This window comes from Heterodontus francisci, chromosome 1 (genome assembly GCF_036365525.1).
Source record: "Heterodontus francisci isolate sHetFra1 chromosome 1, sHetFra1.hap1, whole genome shotgun sequence".
Taxonomy (NCBI): domain Eukaryota; kingdom Metazoa; phylum Chordata; class Chondrichthyes; order Heterodontiformes; family Heterodontidae; genus Heterodontus; species Heterodontus francisci.
The window spans coordinates 110,634,711-110,655,517 of NC_090371.1; the positions used below are offsets into that span (position 1 = coordinate 110,634,711).

The 20,807-nt window shown below is 41.3% G+C and overlaps 1 protein-coding gene across 7 annotated transcripts in view; it reads right to left on the minus strand.

Annotated features, from left to right (window-relative positions):
* fat1a (FAT atypical cadherin 1a) overlaps window positions 1–20,807 on the minus strand; it is a 270,014-nt gene that overhangs the window by 235,432 nt on the left and 13,775 nt on the right. For all 7 annotated transcript variants that reach the window (XM_068034441.1, XM_068034442.1, XM_068034446.1 and 4 more), the window contains exon 2: window positions 13,971–17,260. In XM_068034441.1, coding sequence (XP_067890542.1) covers window positions 13,971–17,232 — 3,262 coding nt within the window. In that variant the 5' untranslated portion in view covers window positions 17,233–17,260. The remainder of the gene's footprint in view (window positions 1–13,970; window positions 17,261–20,807) is intronic.

A 20,807-nucleotide genomic window follows, 5' to 3' on the forward strand; every position in this document is an offset into this window, starting at 1 on the left:
TGTTGCCGGGACTGGAAAAATGCAGCTATGAGGAAAGATTGGAGAGGCTGGGGTTGTTCTCCTTGGAACAAAGAAGACTGAGAGGAGATCTGATTGAAATGTACAGCATTTTGAGGGGCCTGAATACAGTGGAAGTGAAGGGCAGAAACCCTCAACTCATTCAAAAGGAGTCTGGGTATGCACCTCAAGTGCTGCAATTTGTAGGGCCACGGACCAAATGCTGGAAAGCAGGATTAGACTGGGTGGATCGTTTTTTGGCTGGCACAGACTCTTTATTACCTGCCTCTGCCCATCTTCCAATGAAATTCTCTTCCCAGTCTTTACCTCTCAAATTTAGCAGGGGCACAAAACAAGCAGAAAAACATCAACAGAAAGTAAAACCAGATGTTATGTATAACTGCCGGCAGATGCACTACAATGCCAAAGTTGAAAGTTACCCCCAAGTACTCTAATGCTGTCTTAGACAGCCTCCAACCCTCCACCCTCTATAAAATCCAGCTCATCCTAAGCCCTCCTGCTCATATGTTATCTTGCTCATCATCCCCATCCTCACTAACTTACTAGACTACCAGTCATTGTCCTTACCTTAAAGGTATCTCCATGATCTTGCCCCTCCTGCAGTCCTGCAACACCCTCACTGAATGTCCATTCCTCTGACTACAGGGTCTTGTGCATCTTCTCCCATTCCCCACCCCCACTGCAATCACGCTTTCAGGCACTGAGGACCTACCTTCTGCAATTCATTCTCATAAACCTTTCCTTGTTTCCATTTCAATGCCTCCCCTCTCCTCCTTTAAGGCACTCCTATATGCCACTAAAACTTTAATGTCTGCTAAGCATGCTTTTTTCTGGCTCAGCATTCATTTTGCTCACACCTCTTGGGCTGTTTTCAATACACGTTAAAGGAGCTATATAATTCCAATTGTCATTGTTTGCAGAATTCTACCAAGAAAACTATTACATGAAAGAAAAAGGGTTGTCTCGAATTAAACATCACCAAAGGGTTTGAAAATCCAGATCAAAGTATCAAAAAGTAAAACAGCAGTGCCATGTCATTTTATAATTATCACCGTTCTACCAGCTTCTCTCATTGGAATGAGGTAGCTACTTCCAAAAGGTGAAGATTCTATTCTTGACTTTGTTACCTGGATTGTCACCAGAATCAGCTTTCCTAATAACAGTCCCTATCAAACAATTCACTGATAGAAGACAAGACCAATGGAGTTTTTGTCTGGTCACAAGTGATAGATCAGAATCTCTTAAATTCTCAACATTTACAAAACCAATGTGAGGAAGTGCTCAAGAGCGTGGATAAGTCTATTTGAAATGAGACACGTCCTAAATGGCCTTTAATCACAACAAATACAATCAGGAGCTCATCTGTAGAATTCTGTCCTGTTGACTCCTTCAGTGGTTGGCTATCAGTACTCTGTATACTTCTGTTGCCCAGCAAATGCCCTTGATGCAAAGCTTGTTCCACAAGAGTAAATAGGCCTTTCATTGGGCTTAGATTTCTTCAAAGGCTTTGTGTTTACAGTGGAGAGTAATCTTGTGACCACATGTGGTAGTTCACACCCAGCTCCTCCAAATTCCCTTCAGTGACTTGGCCCCAGGCATCTTTGTTGTCATCAAACCAGGCTGTGACCCCATGAACCTGGCTGAGTAGTATGCAATCTCTGCATTTAAAAGATGAAGTGAATGGGGGGAGGGGAAGCCACAAGTGACAGTTGCTTACCTGTTTCAGTAATACTTTACCTACTGGGTGACCTTACTAGTATGCACATTTTTCACAATATACAACAAAAATATTTAGTTCATGCTGATTTCATCTCAATAACAGAGAAAAATCAAAATATCACTTCAGTGTGAAACAAAACCTATTTCACTTATTTCCTTTGCTTTCAGTTAAATAACAACCACACAAAGCAGACCAATATAAAATTATTCCTCTATATCTTGTTTACTGCATTACTGTGAAGATGAATCTGAAACCAGTGACTAGCTGAGCCATACAGATCAGAAATACCCCAAGGTTTTAATCTCTGGTCTGTGCTTCATTAACTAACCACAGCAGCAAAGGTAGTAGAGCTGCTCCAACTGGCCGCAGCAGGCTGTGACCAAGAGAAGCCTGCTCTGACTGCTGGCCAGCAATCCCGGTTGCAAATACACGTAGACATTGCCCAAGATTGAGTGCACTTATACTGCCTCCCACCTCCTGACATTCACTGCCAAGGTTTGTACAAAACTTAGACACATTTGCTGAGATCCTGAAGGCAACTGGCCTTAGGAGGAAAGTTAAGAAAAAACATTGAACTAAAATGTAAATCACATTAAGAGAGTGGTCCTAAATTGTGGCAGAGGTTGGCCCAATCGCCCACTAAAACTTAGGGCTAATATGTTTAGTATATAGAATATAAACTAAAAATGACTATCCTTCATTGATGCCAATACCTGATCAAGATTCAATTAAAATTTAATGTAGACATTATGGAAAATCTCGAAATTGTATTCTTCAAGACCAAAATCAATTTGTATTATTCCACTTCTAAATCATCAGGTGTATGCTTTAAAAAAAACTAAACATTCCCACAATTTAGAGGCTGTCAAACAATACTTTAATCCAGTGTTGTCCAATACATTAGCCACTAGCCACATGTGTGTAATTGGGAATCCAGATGCGTAATTGCAATTCTGATTAGTAAATTACAAAATTAACAACACCTTCCTTGGGCACGTGCTCTCACCATTAAATACACTTGCATAAGCAATGTGAATATGAAAGCCTTTTGTGCATTTGTTGGTAAAAATGTTTTTTTTTTAAATTATATTTTCATGGATGTGGGCATCACTGGCTAGGCCAGCAATTATTGCCCATCCCTAATTGCCCTTGAGAAGGTGCTAGTGAGCTGCCTTTTTGAACCACTGCAGTCCATGTGGGGTAGGTACACCCAGAGTGGCGTTAGGAAGGGAGTTCCAGGATTTTGACGCAGTGACAGTGAAGAAAACGTGATATTGTTCCAAGTCAAGATTGTGTGTGGCTTGGAGGGGAACATACAGGTGATGGTGTTCCCATGCATCTGCTGCCCTTGTCCTTCTAGGTGGTAGAGGTCATGGGTTTGAAAGGTGCTGTCTAAGGAGCCTTGGTGCGTTGCTGTGGTGTATCTTATAGATGGTACATACTGCTGCCACTGTGCGTTGGTGGTGGAGGGAATGAATGTTTGTGGATGGGATGCCAATCAAGAGGGCTGCTTTGTCATTGATGTTATCAAGCTTCTTGAGTGTTGTTGGAGCTGCACCCATCCAGGTACGTGGAGAGTATTCCATCACACTCCTTTGTAGATGATGGACAGGCTTTGGGGAGTCAGGTGGTGAATTACTCGCCGCAGGATTCCTAGCCTCTGAGCTGCTCTTGTAGCCATGGTATGACAAAAACCGGTGTTAGAGGTTGTTTTGATGAATGGAAGTGCTTTAATTCTTTGGTTACTGAATGGTGTTACTTTGTTAAGTAAATATACATGTAAAATACATTTACTTAAGCGAGTGTGCATAAAAATGCTTTCTACTAAAACTAGAGCATGTGGCTAAATTGCTGTCACCATGGCCACACCTCTGGCTGGACAGCAATTTCTATTGGGCAACACTGCTTTAATCAATATAACTGGTAGTCACAAAGTCCATATATAAAACACCTCTCCGCTAACCAGGACATTGAAGATTCAAGACCTACAGTTATTAGTAATACATATTTTACTGCATGTGTTAAGTACGCTTTGCTAGATCTAAATTGGGGTGCCAGGCAAAGCTGCATACTGGAATTAATACAACTAAGTAGTCATATACTGCAATCAATAAACCACCTTTCCAGCTTACAATTTCCATTCTGCTCTGCTTTAACAGGGACTCCCCAGGTCAATAACACTAGCAGGAATCTTGAAAAAGTTCATGGTTTAGGTCAAATCCTCCACCATTTAACTGGAGGAAAAATATTTAATGACAAAGACAAGGTGGTAAGTCTAGATGTAAAACTGTTTTCTGGTGATGGAGGAAAGCTACAGTGTAATATATAGTACTATATTTGTACATTCACATAAATGTGATAGCACGATAATTCCCCCAAAAAAAGCAATTTAGTTAGGATTTATACAAAGTAACCTCACAGAGTTAAAGTTGTGCTGTTACTGCACCTCAAATATGCACTTCAATATTCTATTTCTGACATTAAAAGGGCCACTACCATTGACGTTATACTTATAAACCAGCTGGTACATTCATAGTAGATTGGGACATGTGAAAAATAAACAGATGGCCTGGACTGCAAGATGATCTGAGCATGCTCATCTTCCCATAAGGGCCTAATTAAGCAGCAGAATGTTACCTCGAGAGCAATTTTTCAGGCGTACATTTATTTTTTATCTGTAATTATGTCTAAATTACAAAGTTAAAAATATTTTCTTTTATATCTACTCTACTGATTATAGTCACTATGATCTGTGTCTGAACAATTAAGGTTTCTTTGATAGTAAATAAGCAGCAACTCCTGCTGCCTGGATTGGCTCCAAAATATGCCTATGTCAAGCTGTTAACAATGCACTGAATGAGCTCCTACTGATTTTAAATTTATTAACTTGAGGCAGGATCGCACTTGAAAACAATAGGAGGGAATCTCTTTTGGAGAGTTGTGGCAGGGCAGAACTATTACCAGTCCCTCTGGACCCCTGCCGACGCAGCAATCTTGAACCAAGATGGGTCTTCATACCACGTGAATGCAGGTTCCATATCAACAGGGAGGTCATCAGTACAAAAGCAAATAAATCTCAATGGTGCTGCAGCATGGATGCAACTGCAGCACAAGAGGTGGGGAGGGGCCTTAATAGTAGCAACATCATCCCAAAAATGGCAGCAATGATCCCACTGAAAGCCTCAGTCAAGAGTGAGGCCTTCCACAGGTACATGCTGGGCCCAACTTGGAAGAGGAGGAGGCTGCTACAAAGCCCTCTCTTTCCAACAGGGAACCTTGTATCCTTTACTGTTGTTTCTCAGGGTCTACAGCCACTTTTGACATGGCAGCTGAGAAGTGTCACTATGTGGCCTGCACAGGAGCTCACCACCTGAATTCACCACTATTAACATTTCAAGCAGGATCACAGGAGAATTACCCTCAATAATGTTTTAAAAATCATACACATACAACCAAACTTAATATAGTCAATTGTATGTCCTCAGAGCATCCCACATTGCTTCACAGCCAATGAATTACTTGAGTGCAAGTTTCAGTCACCTCCCAAAAGTGCACAATTAAAACAGCAGTGGGTGAGAATGCATCGGGAACACAGCAATAAGTTCTCCACCACTATTTAAGTTTGTGTCCTTCTTGCTCCTGTTGGATGTATTGGTCTATCTGATGCCAAATGGCCATTTACACCATTTCTCCAGGATTTCACCAAAGTTGCATCAGACAGAGAACCAGAGTGCAAACTCTGCTCCAGAATCTGTAGCAACAACTGTGCTTTCAAGTCATTGACTTTCGTGAACTTCAAATTTTAATAAGCTCAGGGAAATACTTAGAGACTGGGCTTGACACTGGCTGCAATATAGCTGGAACTGGGTTGAAGCACCTGTAGAACAATAAAATTGGTATGTCCTGTGTCCTTGTCAACATTTCTTATGGAACTTTCCATTTATATTGCGTTGACACCAAGTTACATTATAATTGCTTATGATGCTTGCAGATACTTCACTAATAAGGTTTTTCCATTTAGAGTACTCATCCTTTTGTCATGTTTTTCAGTACTGGATTGCTCTATGGAGAGCTGACATGGACCCGATTTGCTGAATGGCCTCCTTCTGTGCCGTAAATGATTCTATATGACTCTATATGAAAGCTAGTCACTCTGCAATTCCCATTAGAATGTTGGTGTACCTGCAGTTCTGTGCTCTGCCCATCAGGGGGCTCTGCATCAACTTGAATCCCCAAACACACACTGTTAGACATCTTACTGGAAGCAAATAGCAGGTAAGGTTCTAGCCCTTTGAAAATGTTAACAATTTAAAAGTTACATGCTATTATTGTAATTCAAATAACCTCCAACATGCATCCCCCAATCAGAAACTCAAACCACTTGGACAACAGATTTTGGTCTCTGCAATAATCCTTCTCCATTAGCCTCCACCCTCTAACCCTGATCAAAGTGAACACTGCATTAAAATTGAAAAATAATGGACCGCGTTTACAGTTACTATTACCACAGAGCCAACAGAATGACTAACACTTTGCTAACTTTAAAAGTTTCACCCCTGTCCTAGGTGGAGTTCTGTACATGAGCACACTTAGGGGTGGCACAGTGGCGCAGTGGTTAGCACCGCAGCCTCATAGCTCCAGCGACCCGGGTTCGATTCTGGGTAATGCCTGTGCGGAGTTTGCAAGTTCTCCCTGTGACCGTGTGGGTTTCCGCCGGGTACTCCAGTTTCCTCCCACAGCCAAAGACTTACAGGTTGATCGGTAAATTGGCCATGGTAAATTGCCCCTCGTGTAGGTAGGTGGTAGGAGAATTGAGGGAAGGTCGGGATGTGTTAGGGAATATGGGATTAAATGTAGAATTAGTATAAATGGGTGGTTGTTGGTCAGCACAGACTCGGTGAGCCGAAGGGCCTGTTTCAGTGCTGTGTCACTCTCTCTCTGGTTGTGTAGAGCCGGGTTGAGTGCCAAGTAATGGGGAGGCAATAGAATAACTTATTCTGCCAGCTCACACCAAAACAGTTAGTGCTTGCAGTGTAAAGGGATAAAGGTAAATAGTATATCAGAGGTCACTTTACATTTGAAATAGATCTTTTATAGTAAGCATATTACAGCTCAAGATTTCAATATTTGTCATTCACTGGCATTTTCGATCATCCATCATACTGTTGTGCATCAGTACAATGTGTACCCCCTACAAATTGCATGCCTGGTACCAAGAGGTCTTCTAGTCAAGCTACGCAGGAAGCTAATAATGATACTCAGAAACTATATACTTCCTTCACTGTCGCTGGGTCAAAATCCTGGCACTCCCTTCCTAACAGCACTGTAGGTGTACCTACACCAGATGGACTGCAGCAGTTCAAGGCAGCTCACCACCACCTTCTCATGGCAACTTGGGATGGGCAACAAATGCTGGCTTTGCCAGCGACACTCACATTCCATGAAAGAAAAAAAAATCCTTTATCACACTCTTTTATTGAACCACCTCACCATACAGAAATGTTTTCAGTTTCAATTTCCGAATGCATTTTTGCCCTTTATACACAATTCCGAGACTATGGCATTTAATCAGAGTACTTAGATACAGAGCTATTATTTGGTAGTTATTTTCATCGGAACATTGATATCTTTACAATTATTTGTACAACAAATAATTTACCACCTGTTTCACATACACACACATATGCACATTAAAGCTCACTGTAGATACACAGATTTTCTGAGTAACAGCTTTTAGACAAGGTCATTTCTTTAACAAACATGAATTGGAGGGATGTTTTAACCCCAAAATATTTAATTTATGGTTCATATTTCACTGCAGTTATCAGCTGAGAATATTGGTTAGGCTTTCAATAAATACTTGTTAAAAAGTTGTAGGGATGGAGGTCACCGCTTTGCATTCTTCAACAACCAAGCATAGAAATGAGCATTAGTTTTGTTTTAAATCCAGCAGAAATCATGAGTGCAGTCACATTCATCAACTAAAGTGTAATTAATTTTCAACAAGTATTCCTTGATATTTGTGTGAAAAGAAATCATTCTTGATGATTTTTCTTGTTAAGCTAAAGGCTCATTGATCACAGTCACATAAATGAAATTCATGTTTCTTCAATAGCAGTTTCCAGCACAGGAGTATATTCAGCCCATTGTGTCTCTCTTGACTGTTTGCAGGAGTAATCCAAAGCTAAACCACTGTCCTCTGTCCCTCTATTTTTCTCCACATCAAATTTACTTTTCCCTTAAAATGCAATGGTCCGTACCTCAACAACTTCCTAAGACAAAACGTTTTATGCTTTAGCAATTATGGAAATAAATACATTTCTCCTAATCTCCCATCCAAGTCTCAAAGTGATAAATTTTAGGTTGGAGGAGGAGTTTCAGATTTTCTAACCAGAGGAAATAATTTTAGCCTATTCACCTGCAACACCCTTCATAATTTTATATGCTATTAAATTTCCTCTGAATCTTCTTTGCTTCAGTGAAAGTAGTCCCATGATCACAAGTTGCTTCTTTCAACTAGACATCCCTGGCACCATCTTGGTGAATCCATGCTGCAAGCTGTCTAAAGTTGTAATGCATTTTCTATAATGGGATACTCAAAATTGTTTTCCAATTGTGGCCTAATCATTTCCTTCCATTGATTTAAAAAGACCTCTTAATTCTTGTACTCTATCCACCCATTTATGAAACCCAAGATGCCACTGGCCTTTTTTATGGCTTTATGTACTTTTACTTTCAATAAGTTATGGGGATGAAATTCACCTTCGACATTGTTGAAAAATGGGCAATAGCAGATCAGTATTCACCCAGCCTGATCTTCCTTTCTACTGAAGTCAAATTTCTATCCATCCTGCTACATTTCCTCTTACAAAATACCCCAAAATTGTAATAAGCTTCCTATTGAACACCTTCTGAAAATCCATACACATGTACTGCATTCCCTTTATCTATACAATAAGTCGCTAGTCAAATAGTTTTCAAATTTGTCAAAAATGACTCACCTTTATCAAATTAGCAGAGGGTGTCCTTGACTATTCTAAGCATCTCTGAAGGTTCACTTATTTGATCTCAAAGCATGGATGTGAAGAGTCTGACTACAATTCACATTAGACCAACTGGTCTATAGTTGTCATGTATATTTTTCTCATCCTGCTTGAGCAAAGGTGTTGCACATGCTATTCGCCAAATCTCTGATACAATATTAAGTTTCCTGTCCTGTCCAAACCTAAACCACAACTCCACTATAGCTATTGTATTATGTCCTTTCATTGTATTAATGCTTCAAACTCTCCAATTTGTTTTTAATACTATGCATTCATATTCAGAGCCCTCAAATGCTAACAATCTTATTCAATTTAATTAGTCCTCTTTCTGATCTGTTCTTTATTATTTTTCTTCTTTTCTCTTTTTTTCTCTCCTACAGCCCTTCTTCATTTCACTTTACTCTCGGTTTCATTTTGTTTTTTCCCTCCCCTGCCAGTGTTGCTCCCAGATCATGGTGCTTAAAATTTATGGCCCTTCCAGCACACTCTGCCCACACCAAAGAATGTCACCAGCATAAGGGGGAATTTCCAGGAAAGGGAACTCAAGTCTAAGCCTGTTATGACCTAGGCCCCTAAAGATTGTTAAAATATGTTCATTATGTTTTGGCTCCCTCAAGGGCAATTAGGGATGGGCAAGAAATGCTGGCCTGGCCAGCGTTGCCCACATCCCATGAATGAATAAAAAAAAAAAGGGGGGTCAGAGCAAACTGTGAATTTTATTTTAGGACAGACTCAGCACTCTGCCTAGCTAGGGAGCCTTTGATGCATTTTGTGACCTTCCACCTCTAATAGATGCCCAAGATGCATGCCCTAATAAGCATAATATTAAAATGCTGTGACATCCCCTGACTTTGGCAGGAATGATATCAGAGCTTACATACTTGAACTTACACAAATTTTCAGACCCAAAATATCCAGATATAATCATATATTTAACAACTAGGATTGAAATATTTTGCCCTTAACAGCACTGCCAATGACCCCTGCCCACCAGTCCAAATAAATTCCCTCAATTTATATCACAGTATCACGTTGCACCCATTTCTGACTATTCGGTATCCAAATATCGATGTGCACATCAAAAGATCAAACAAGAGATCCAGATAATTGTGGTTCAGCCTATCCTCCAGGAAAATAAAGTAACTCTCAGATCACTGGGAATTGCATTTGTGTATTAGGGTAGAGAAATGTTCAGAAATCATGGAAAGATAGAAAGACTTTCATTTCAGTCGTGCCATACCTAGCAGACATATTTCATAGCACTTCATTGTCAATGAGTCTCTGGGTTGACATCCAGAGACATACTTGCGTTTGGTGGGTGCAGCTGCATGGCCTCTCAGCATCTACCGTGTCAAGACTTATTATAATATGTTTTAATGAGATCACCTCCTATTCTTCTAAATTCCAGAGATTAGAGGCTAAAGGCCTGCTCAGGTCGGGAAAAAGAACCCGACCGATCCACAGCGGACCCGAGCCCGACCCGGCCCGAGTCCCTCCAATTTTGCCTTGCGCCCGACCTGACCATCCCTTCACTTACCTTCCTGGCACTGAACCTCCAGGAAGCTGCAGCGTGTGTGGGATGACGTCATAGAGACGTCACTCGCTCACGGTGTAGACTCAGTTTCGTCCCAGAGTTTTTTATTTTTAATACTTACCAGCAGAGCACTTACCCTGTGTGTCCAGCCCGATCTGGAAGAGAGGCCTGACCCGAACCGAACCCGTCGGGAGCCATCGGGTTTGGGTCAGGTAGCTGGCCTTTACTAGAGGCCTATTCTACTCAATCTCTGGGGACTGTCCACAAGGGTCCCTGGCTCAGCCTCCTGGCGCCATGTTCCCTACCAGCCAGCAGTCACATTGACTATTTGGCCGGCTGCCGAGAAGGATAGAAAGCAGAAAAAAAATGTTAATGAGGTCCCAACATTAAGATCGGCAAGACCTCTGATTCCACAGCATTTTATTTATTTATTTAGAGATGCAGCACTGAAACAGGCCCTTCGGCCCACCGAGTCTGTGCCGACCAACAACCACCCATTTATACTAACCCTACAGTAATCCCATATTCCCTATCACCTCCCTACACTAGGGGCAATTTACAACGGCCAATTTACCTATCACCTGCAAGTCTTTGGATGTGGGAGGAAACCGGAGCACCCGGCGAAAACCCACGCAGACACAGGGAGAACTTGCAAACTCCGCACAGGCAGTACCCAGAATCGAACCCGGGTCCCTGGAGCTGTGAGGCTGCGGTGCTAACCACTGCGCCACCCTAACATTGTTCAGTTCTTCAGCCATTTTCAGCCTCACCCACCTCCTCCCCGGAAATATCTGGGCCATAGTTTCTGTTGTTATGTTGTGAGTTCTCACCTAATTTTACAAGTAACAGCATAGTCTAATTAGATTCAATCTTCCATTTTTATATTCTTCTACCCACTAAGTCTGTACAACCTTATCTAAATGATGAAACTTACCAGTCCCTCCCTAAGCCACTTAAAATGTTGTGCATCAATTTTAGTCTATTGTAATCCATTTAACCTACTCTACACTGACATCCACGCATACATATTTTCCATCAAGAGTTACTGGATATATATCAGAAGCAGGAACACCAGCATATTTTTGTTTGTCCCATTTTGCTGAGGCCAATTCCTCCATCCTTGCCAATATCAGTTAATTCAACACAAACTTGGCATCATACTTGATGCATCCTTGGTTTAAATGGCTCAGCTCCACAGTACTAACTGAGCCGTAGGGAATCAAATGTTGATCCTCATCAACCAGAGTACTTCATAGGGCTAATTCTGCATCCCCTCTCTCCCATTTGGGGTGCAGGAGGGAGAAGCTGTGTTCCATGTAAGTGGAAGTCAGAGATGGGGCTGCAAGATCTTCAACCTCTACGCTTTCAGCAAGTGCAGTTTCTTTTGGGAGCACAGGATCATGCAATTAGCCTAGCAGCATTAAACTGTAATAATGAGCCCATTTCCCAAAGAAGTTAATTATGACAATGTACATTACTGCAGTGGTTGATAAACATTTAGTTTGTATAAGTTTAGCAAATGGCGCAAAAGCTTTCGCAATCAATACTGCACCAACTATCAGGTTAATTTAACTCCATATAACAGAAGCAAAACCTTATTCTAAATAGGAAGAAATTTTAAAAATTGGCCATGTAATTTTACTGCCAATGTGTCCAATTTTTAAATCATTAATGTTTACCCCAGTAATCTCAAAACAAAAATTCCAAACATTGGAATCATCGGGCTAAAATCTGTTAGGAACCACAATAGGTACAGCTACCAACCATAAAAACAGAAACCCAAATTGTAGAAGAAAAAGCTGCTAATACCAGAAGTCTAAAATAAAAACAGAAAATGCTAGCATACACAGCGATCCATCAGCATCTGAAAACCAAAAACAGACCCTTCATTACCTACCTCCTTTTTTGAGTTTTGATAAAGGATTCCCACTCAAAACATTAAACATCTCATCCCTTTCAAATGCTATTTGTTTCGAGTATTTTCTGTTTTTAATCACTAGAAACTTGAGAGATTTAGGACAGAGAGAAGAAACATATTTACACAGAGGGTTGTGAGGCTGTAGAATGCATAACCAAAGTTAATGATTGAAGCAGGACTATGTCAACATTTTAAGATTAGCTTAGCTGAGCTGAATGAAGGAAAGAGAATAAAGGGATATTGTAACAGGATGGACTCATGGGCCTCAGGCTACTGTTCATATGGAGAACAAACATTAACACGGACTGGTTAGACTGAATGGTTTGTTACCATATTGTAACTTATATTTAATTCTATATACGGAAGACAGGTTATCCAAATTGTGCAAGAATCAACAAAGGAAAATGCAACAGAAATTGAACTTCCTACAATTCTCAAATTTTAATTTCAATAATTACTTTCAATCTTTAAAGAATGACACAGTGGCGCAGTGGTTAGCACCGCAGCCTCACAGCTCCAGCGACCCGGGTTCGGTTCTGGGTACTGCCTGTGCAGAGGGTGCTCCGGATTCCTCCCACAGCCAAAAACTTGCAGGTTGATAGGTAAATTGGCCATTGTAAATTGCCCCTAGTGTGGGTCGGTGGGGATGTGGTAGGGAAAGTGGGATTAATATGGGATTAGTATAAATGGGTGGTTGTTGGTCGGCACAGACTCGGTGGGCCGAAGGGCCTGTTTCAGTGCTGTATCTCTCTATGACTATGACTCTGCACTGCCCATTACAATACTTACCGAACATCTTCTCAGGTCATAACATTTTTTTTTAACCATATCCGTCAACATATGGTTTAACAATTTGGTTCCACACAAAGGAAAAGCCCAAGACATACATTATTTGGTATCAAAAATCATTTATCAATGTGTAATAACTATTCGCTTGAACCTAAAAACATTATTTAGCACTTTTTTTCTATGTTTTTACTAAAACGTCAGCTAAACTGTCTCTCCATTGACAGTCCTGTTTTATTTGACAAGAATAATGTAGTAAACCTTTCCACAGAGAGGCTAAAAATCCAGTGCACTTGCATAGTAAATCGGAAAGGAACGTGTCAGATGGACCACAAATCAGGTCCAGATATGCTGGATCCCAACCTAGCGTTTCAATTTTAAAGTCCTTCACTTATAACACAGCAGGAGTCATAAAAAGGGTATATTGTTTCAGTGATCTTATCAGGGTTTGAAGATAATTTCAACAGAGAAACACTTAAGCAAACCAAGAGTAAGAGATGCTAGCAAAGAAAAATACAGACATCAACATTCTTTTAATGACTAAACTGGCTATTCGTACATTTAAGTTTGCATATTTATTAGCGAGGTAGATACCATCTAGACTATGACATACATAAATAAAACCATATGAAAAGACTATTAACAAAGTATCCATTTCATCATAAACAATTTATATTTGTTATAAACTGGAAGTCAAAAACTTTGCTTCGTATTATCTTCTTCAACCAACTCCTTCCATCCCTACTCCTAAACTTTAACTCTTATGTAGCTCTGTCATCTGGAGGTTGGAATCGTAAGTTAACAGCTGGAAGACAAACTCTATTACAAATGACGAGCAGTGAAAGGAACTGAATCAAGAGGAGACAGGCGCATATAGAGGATAGCAAGTACACCACAGCAGAGCAAAACCATTGCGATTTTCAAGTCTTGGTAAGTTTTAAATCAGCTTACCTTTTTCTTCATCAATTTTGAAGATTCCAAGTCCAGATCCATCTCTTATGGAATATCTAATTTCTCCATCTCTGCCTCTGTCATTATCATAAGCAGTTACAGTCATTACTGGTGTACCAATAGGAACATCTTCCCTGATAGATCCATTAGCCACAAAGAAAGGAAAGACAGGAGCGTATAAATTCTCATTTACATCCACCACTTCCACTTGAATGTAGCATGTTGAAGATAGAGAAATTGGTCGACCTTTATCCTTTGCTCGAGCAGTCAGATTATACAACTGCTTCTTCTCAAAGTCTAGCCTTTGCACAATACGTAGAGCTCCACTTAATTTGTCCACATCAAAATATCCTTCTCCATTGTCTAACAGACTATAGCGTACCTGATTGCTATGTCCAACGTCAGGATCATAGGCCTCCAGCCACATTGCAACTGTTCCTACTGGAAGGTCTTCTCGAACTTTAATATGGTAGTTTCGAGGAATAAACACAGGTGGATTGTCATTTACATCTTCCAAAGTCACTTTCAACAATACTGTTGAAAACAGCTGTGGCTCCTGTTTCGCTTGATCTCTGGCTTCAATCTTCAGCAAATAGACTGGGTCTTTTTCTCTATCCAGCAACCCTACAACCTTCACAATCCCAGTTACACTATCAATTGCAAACATGTCCGTGTCTGTCAAAATGGAATATCTGACTTCGCCATTGGCACCCAGATCTCGGTCTGTTGCTTCAAGCTGAATAATTTCACTACCCACTTCTTTGTTTTCACTTACTTCTTCCGAGTACATATCCTGCAGAAATTCTGGGCTGTTATCATTTGCATCCAGTATGTTCACATCTAATAGACGCCAAACAGATTTCTGAGGTATCCCAAGATCATAGACAGTTATATTAAGCGTGTAATGATCTATTTTTTCCCTGTCAAGCGGAGTGAATATCTTTAGCCATCCCGTTTCCAGATCAACAATAAATCTACTGTCACTGTCACCTCCAGAAATTACATGGACCAATTTCCCATTGAAACCATTGTCAAGATCTGTGGCATTTATAAACAATAAATTTGCTCCTACTGGTTTGGCTTCTTTAACTTCAATTACACTTGGAAAAGAACTATCAAAATGTGGTGCATGGCGGTTAATTGAATGATTATCAGAAAACAGGTCTTCAGCATTTCCACGGTTGTGGATCTTATTTGCCTGGAGAAGCTTTTCTGCCAAGTGTTTAGCCACTCCAGTCTCTGTACAGTGCAGATTAACTTGTTTCCGACTGGTTGCTACCGTGATGTTGATATACATTGCAGTAGCAAAGTTCTCCCCATCTGTAGCTGTAATTTGCAGACTATAAAAAGACCCTTTGAGACCAGGTCCATCAGTTAGAGCCCGCTTCAACAGAAGAACACCAGAGTTGGGATTTAAGTCAAACAGATCTAATTCATTCCCTGATACTATCTGGTATCTTACCAGTTGGAGCTCATCTGCATCAATAGCAGACACAGTAGCAATCTGCTCACCAACATTAAGATCCCTCGGTATTGTTCCTATACAGTTTACCTTCTCAAACAATGGTTTATTGTCATTTAGATTGCTTAAGAAAACAGTTACAAGTGCTTCAACTTCACGACGATAAGGTGAGCCCCAGTCAGATGCACGAACTCGCAAATTATAAACCCTTGGCATCAATTCATAATCCAGTTCCTCCGAGGTACTGATGTCTCCACTGAAATAGTCTATCACAAAAGGTGGTGGGTTCAAGTTAACAATGCTGTACGTTACATATCCATTCTCACCACTGTCAACATCAGTGGCACTCACAGTCAGAACATCAGTACCAACTGGCACGTTTTCGTTGACACTGGTCGTATATGATGACTGTTTGAATTCAGGAGCATTATCGTTCATGTCCATCACATAAACAATTACCTTAGTTGACGCGTGTCTGTCAACAATTATAACTTCGAGTTCATAGCGAGAAGCTTCTTGAGCTTTTATAAAGTCATTAGTAGTGATGAGACCAGTATCAGGGTTAATATGAAACTTATCAGCATGATATCTAAAAGCAAACTTGATTTGTGGATACATGGGACTAGCTGTAACCATTACAACTGGTGAATTAGGGGGTGCAAACTCATTCAGTCTGGCTTCATATACAGCTTTCTCAAATCTACATGGCATAGACTTTGACTGAGGGGAGATAACATGGATAACTTTCACAGAGGAAAACTGAGGAGGGCTTCCTTTGTCCTTAGCTTGAAGTGTAAGATTATATCCAGAAGGCTGGCTTTCCCAATCAACCTGATCAACAGCTTTAATTCGATATTCTTTGCTACCAGGACTTGACCTCATGGCTTTGAACTGATGCAGTGGATCACCTGCCACAATATTTAAGGAAGATATTTCCCCATTGACTCCCGGGTCCTCATCTTCCACAGTTACAATTGCATATGTTGGATCCTTGTCTATGTCCGATGGGGTAAGGGTAACAGCTGTGATGACTGGTGCATTTTCATTTCCTTGTTCCACATGAATAGTAAGCTTTGCCATGCTGCTAATTCCACTACTGCCATATAATTTCTTGCCACGATCAGCCGCAAGAATTTCCAGATCATATTGTTTTGTCTCAGTGTAGTCCAACCTGCCAGTAAGGGTAACCATGCCATTAGTGGGATGAATGGCAAATGTATCTGTTCTGTCCTTAAAACTGTAATAAAACTCTCCATTAGTACCAATGTCAGCATCAGTGGCTCTGACTCTGGCTACACTGGTTCTCAGTGCTGTGTTTTCTGCCAAAGACACACTGTACGAGGTTGGTGAAAACAAAGGCCTCAAGTCATTTGTGTCCAAAACATGGACTTTAACCTTTGTCCGTGCTTCAGCACTTGTTCTTTTCTCAACTGCTTTAACATTCAGCAGATAGTGGTCCCTTACTTCTCTGTTTAAGACTGCAGTATTCCCTCCCTTGGTCCTTATACGCAAGAAACAGAAATTCCCAAGAATGTAGTCTTCAGCTTTAAACAGGTTTTCATGATCTCCAGAAATAATTTTATATCGAAACTCCGACGACAGGTTTGTGACATAAATACCCATTTTTACATAACTTTCTAAATAGGTCTTGGCTGCAGAATTCTCATAAATATAAGCATTATATAGATGCTGTGTGAACTGCATTGATGATGCTGCTGGTTCTTTATTCCTATATCCTTCACAGCTGTTTAAAAGCTGTAAAAGCAGTACAGAAAACAGTAGTGCAGTAGATCTCACCATGATGACACTTGAGTAATCACCAAATGACCTGAAAAAAATAAAAGTAGAACCTTAAATTTTCCATTGCAACATTTTAAGCAGCACAGATTCTTACTCTGTACAACAAAAATGAATGACATCCATAACAAAGTAGAACATGATTAAAAACACTTTCATGTACAAACTATTTCAACAAAATATGAAATTCAATAAATAAAGTACAAAGTTCTGGCATAATTTTCCACTTCTTCCTCTCTTCTGCATTGAAGTGATTTTACATGTCTAAGCAGTCACCTGACAGCAGCAGACAACAAATAATGGGCCACACACGACCCATGAGAGGGAGACAGTGGCGTAGTGGTAATATCACTGAACTGGTAATCCAGAGACCCGGGTTAATTCCCTGGGGACAGGGCTCAAATCCCATCATAGCTTGTGGAATTTAAATTCAATTAGTTAATATAAAAATCTGGAACTGAAAACTAGTCTCAGTCATGGTACTATGAAACTATCATCACAATTATTGTCATTAAAAACCCATCTGGTTCACAGATGCCCTTCAGGGAAGGAAATCTGCTGTCCTTACCTGGTCTGGCCCAAACGTGACTCCAGACCCACAGCAATGTGGCTGACTCTTAACTGCCCTCTGAAATGGCCTAGCAAGTCACTCAGTTGTTCAGGACAATTAGGGATGGGCAACAAATCTGACCTTGCCAGCGACACCCATATCCCATGAAAGAATAAAAAAACAATTTCAGACCGTAATTTTAGTGGTTGGAAAGTCATGGGCAGTGCACACCCAAATTATGAATTGAATAATCTTTTCACAACCGTGACTTTTCTGCTGCCTTTGAAACATCTTTTTATATTTTACAAGATTCCCTTGCCAGTATGGTTAAATTCCTCAAGTGAAGACTTTACACAACCCACTGCAAACCAAATGTAAAATGACCCACCTTCCCTTCCTGGCTCGCATGTTAGCTGATATTGTTAACAGTTCTCTCTCTTCAGTTTCTGTCCCCAATCTCCTGCAAATCTGGTGTCATTACCCCTCACTTCAAAAAAACAACACTTGATCCCTCAGTCCTTGCAAACTGCCATCTTCAAACACCCTTACCTCTCCAAATTCCTTGAACAGTGAAACTGAATGGAATCATAGAAAGTTTAAGGCATAGACAGAGGCCACTTGGCCCATCTTGTCTGTGCTGGCTGAAAAACGTTCCACCTATTCTAATCCCACCTTCCAGCATTTGGTCCGTAGCTCTGCAGATTACAGCACTTCAGTTGCATATCCAGACTCATTTTGAATGAGTTGAGGATCTCTGCCTTAACTACCCTTTCAGGCAGTGGATTCCAGACTATCACCACTCTCTGGTTGAAAAAGGTTTTCCTCGCCCCCCCCCCCTCTATTTTTTCTACCAATCACTTTAAATCTATGCCCTCTCATCACTGACCTCTCTGCTCAGGTGAATAGACCCTTCACCTCCACTCTATCCAGGTTCCTCAAAATTTTGTACATTTCACTCAAGATCTCTCCTCAGCCTTCTCTGTTCCAAGGAGAACAACCCCAGCCTATCCAATCTTTCCTCATAGCTGCATTTTTCCAGTCCCGGCAACATCCTCGTAAATCTCCTCTGTACCCTCTCTAGTGCAATTACATCCTTTCTGTAATGAGGTGACCAGAACTGCACACAGTACTCAAGTTGCAGCCTAACAAATGAGTGAAACACTTCCAGTATAACCTCCCTGCTCTATATTCTATACCTTGGCTAATAAAGGAAAGGATTCCATATGCCTCCTTAACCACCTTATCGACCTGTCCTGATACCTTCAGAGATCTGTGGACATTCACTCCAAGGTCCCTCACGTCATGTACACTCCTCAGTATTTTCCCCTTTATCATGTATTCCTTTGCCTTGTTTGACCTCCTCAAACGAATCACCTCACATTTCTCCGGGTTGAATTCTGTTTGCCACTTTGCTGCCCGTCCGACAGACCATCAATATCTTCCTGCAGTCTACAGCTATCCTCCTCGCTATCTACCACACGGCCAATCTTTGTGTCGTCTGCAAACTTCTTGATCATGCCTTTTACATTTATGTCCAGATCGTTAATCCCAGCATTTTCTGTTTTTATTCGTTGAACATGTTGCCACCTTACAAATCCATGTCCATCTTTCCAAGAACTCTATGTTTGAAGTATTGAGTCCAATTCTGGGTAAAGACCTGCTCAGGTTGGGAAAGAGAACCCGACCCAAACTCGACCGATCCACAGCGGACCCGAGCCCGACCCGGCCCGAGTCCATCCAATTTTGCCCCGAGCCTGACTCGACCCGACCCGACCATCCCTTCACTTACCTTCCGACTGGGAAGCTCCACGAAGCTGCAGCATGTGCGTGATGACGCCATAGTGACATCACTCGCTCACTGCGCAGACTCCGTTTCATTCCAGACTCACAGCTCAGATAAGTTTTTTGTTTTTAATACTTACCGGCAGAGCACTTACCCTGTGTGTCTTGCCCGACATGACCCGAGCCCAACCTGGACTCGGCCTGACCCCGAAAGCCGGAGCCAGAAGATGGGCCCGACCCGACCTGAACCCGACGCACGTCATCAGGTCCCGTCGGGTTCGGGTCGGGTAGCTGGCCTTTAATTCTGGGTACCACACTTTAGGAAGGATGCAAAAGCACTGAAGGTGGTACAGAAGAGATTTACTAGAGCGACTCCAGGGATGATGGATTAGTTACATGGATAGACTGGAGAAGTTGGGGTTGTTCTCGTTAGAGCAGAGAAGGCTAAGAGGAAATTTGACAGAAGTGGTTAAAATCATGAAGGTTTAGAGAGAAACTGTTTCTAATAGCTTCAGAGTTGATAACCAGAGGGCACAGATTTAAGATGACTGGCGAAAGAACCAGAGGCAGCATGAAGAAAAACGTTTCAAAGCAATGAGTGGTTAGGATCCAGAATGCATTGCCTGAAAGGGTGCTGGATATAGATTCATCAGTAGTCTTCAAAAGGGAACTGGATAAATACTTGGAGAAAAAAATTACAGGGAAATGGGAAAGAGTAGGGGAGTGAGACGAACTGGATTGCTCTTCGAAAGAGTCAGCGTAGAATCAATGGCCCAATGGGTAGGCGGTGGCCTAGTGGTATTATCACTGGACTAGTAACCCAGAGACCCAGGGTATTGATCTGGGAACATGGGTTCGAATTCCACCACAGCAGAAGGTGGAATTTGAATTTAATTAATAAATCTGGAATTAAAAGCTAGACTAATGATGGCCATGAAACCATTGTCGATTGTTGTAAAAACCCATCTGGTTCACTAATGTCCTTTAGGGAAGGAAATCTGCTGTCCTTACCTGGTCTGGCCTACATGTGACTCCAGACCCACACAATGTGGTTGACTCTTACATGCCCTCGGAAATGGCCTAGCAAGCCACTCAGTTGTATCTAACCGCTACAAAGTCAAAAAAAATGAAACCGGACTGACCACCCGGCATCGACCTAGGCACCGGAAACGACAACGGCAAACCCAGCCCTGTTGACCCCGCAATGTCCTCCTTAATAACATCTGGGGGCTTGTGCCAAAGTTGG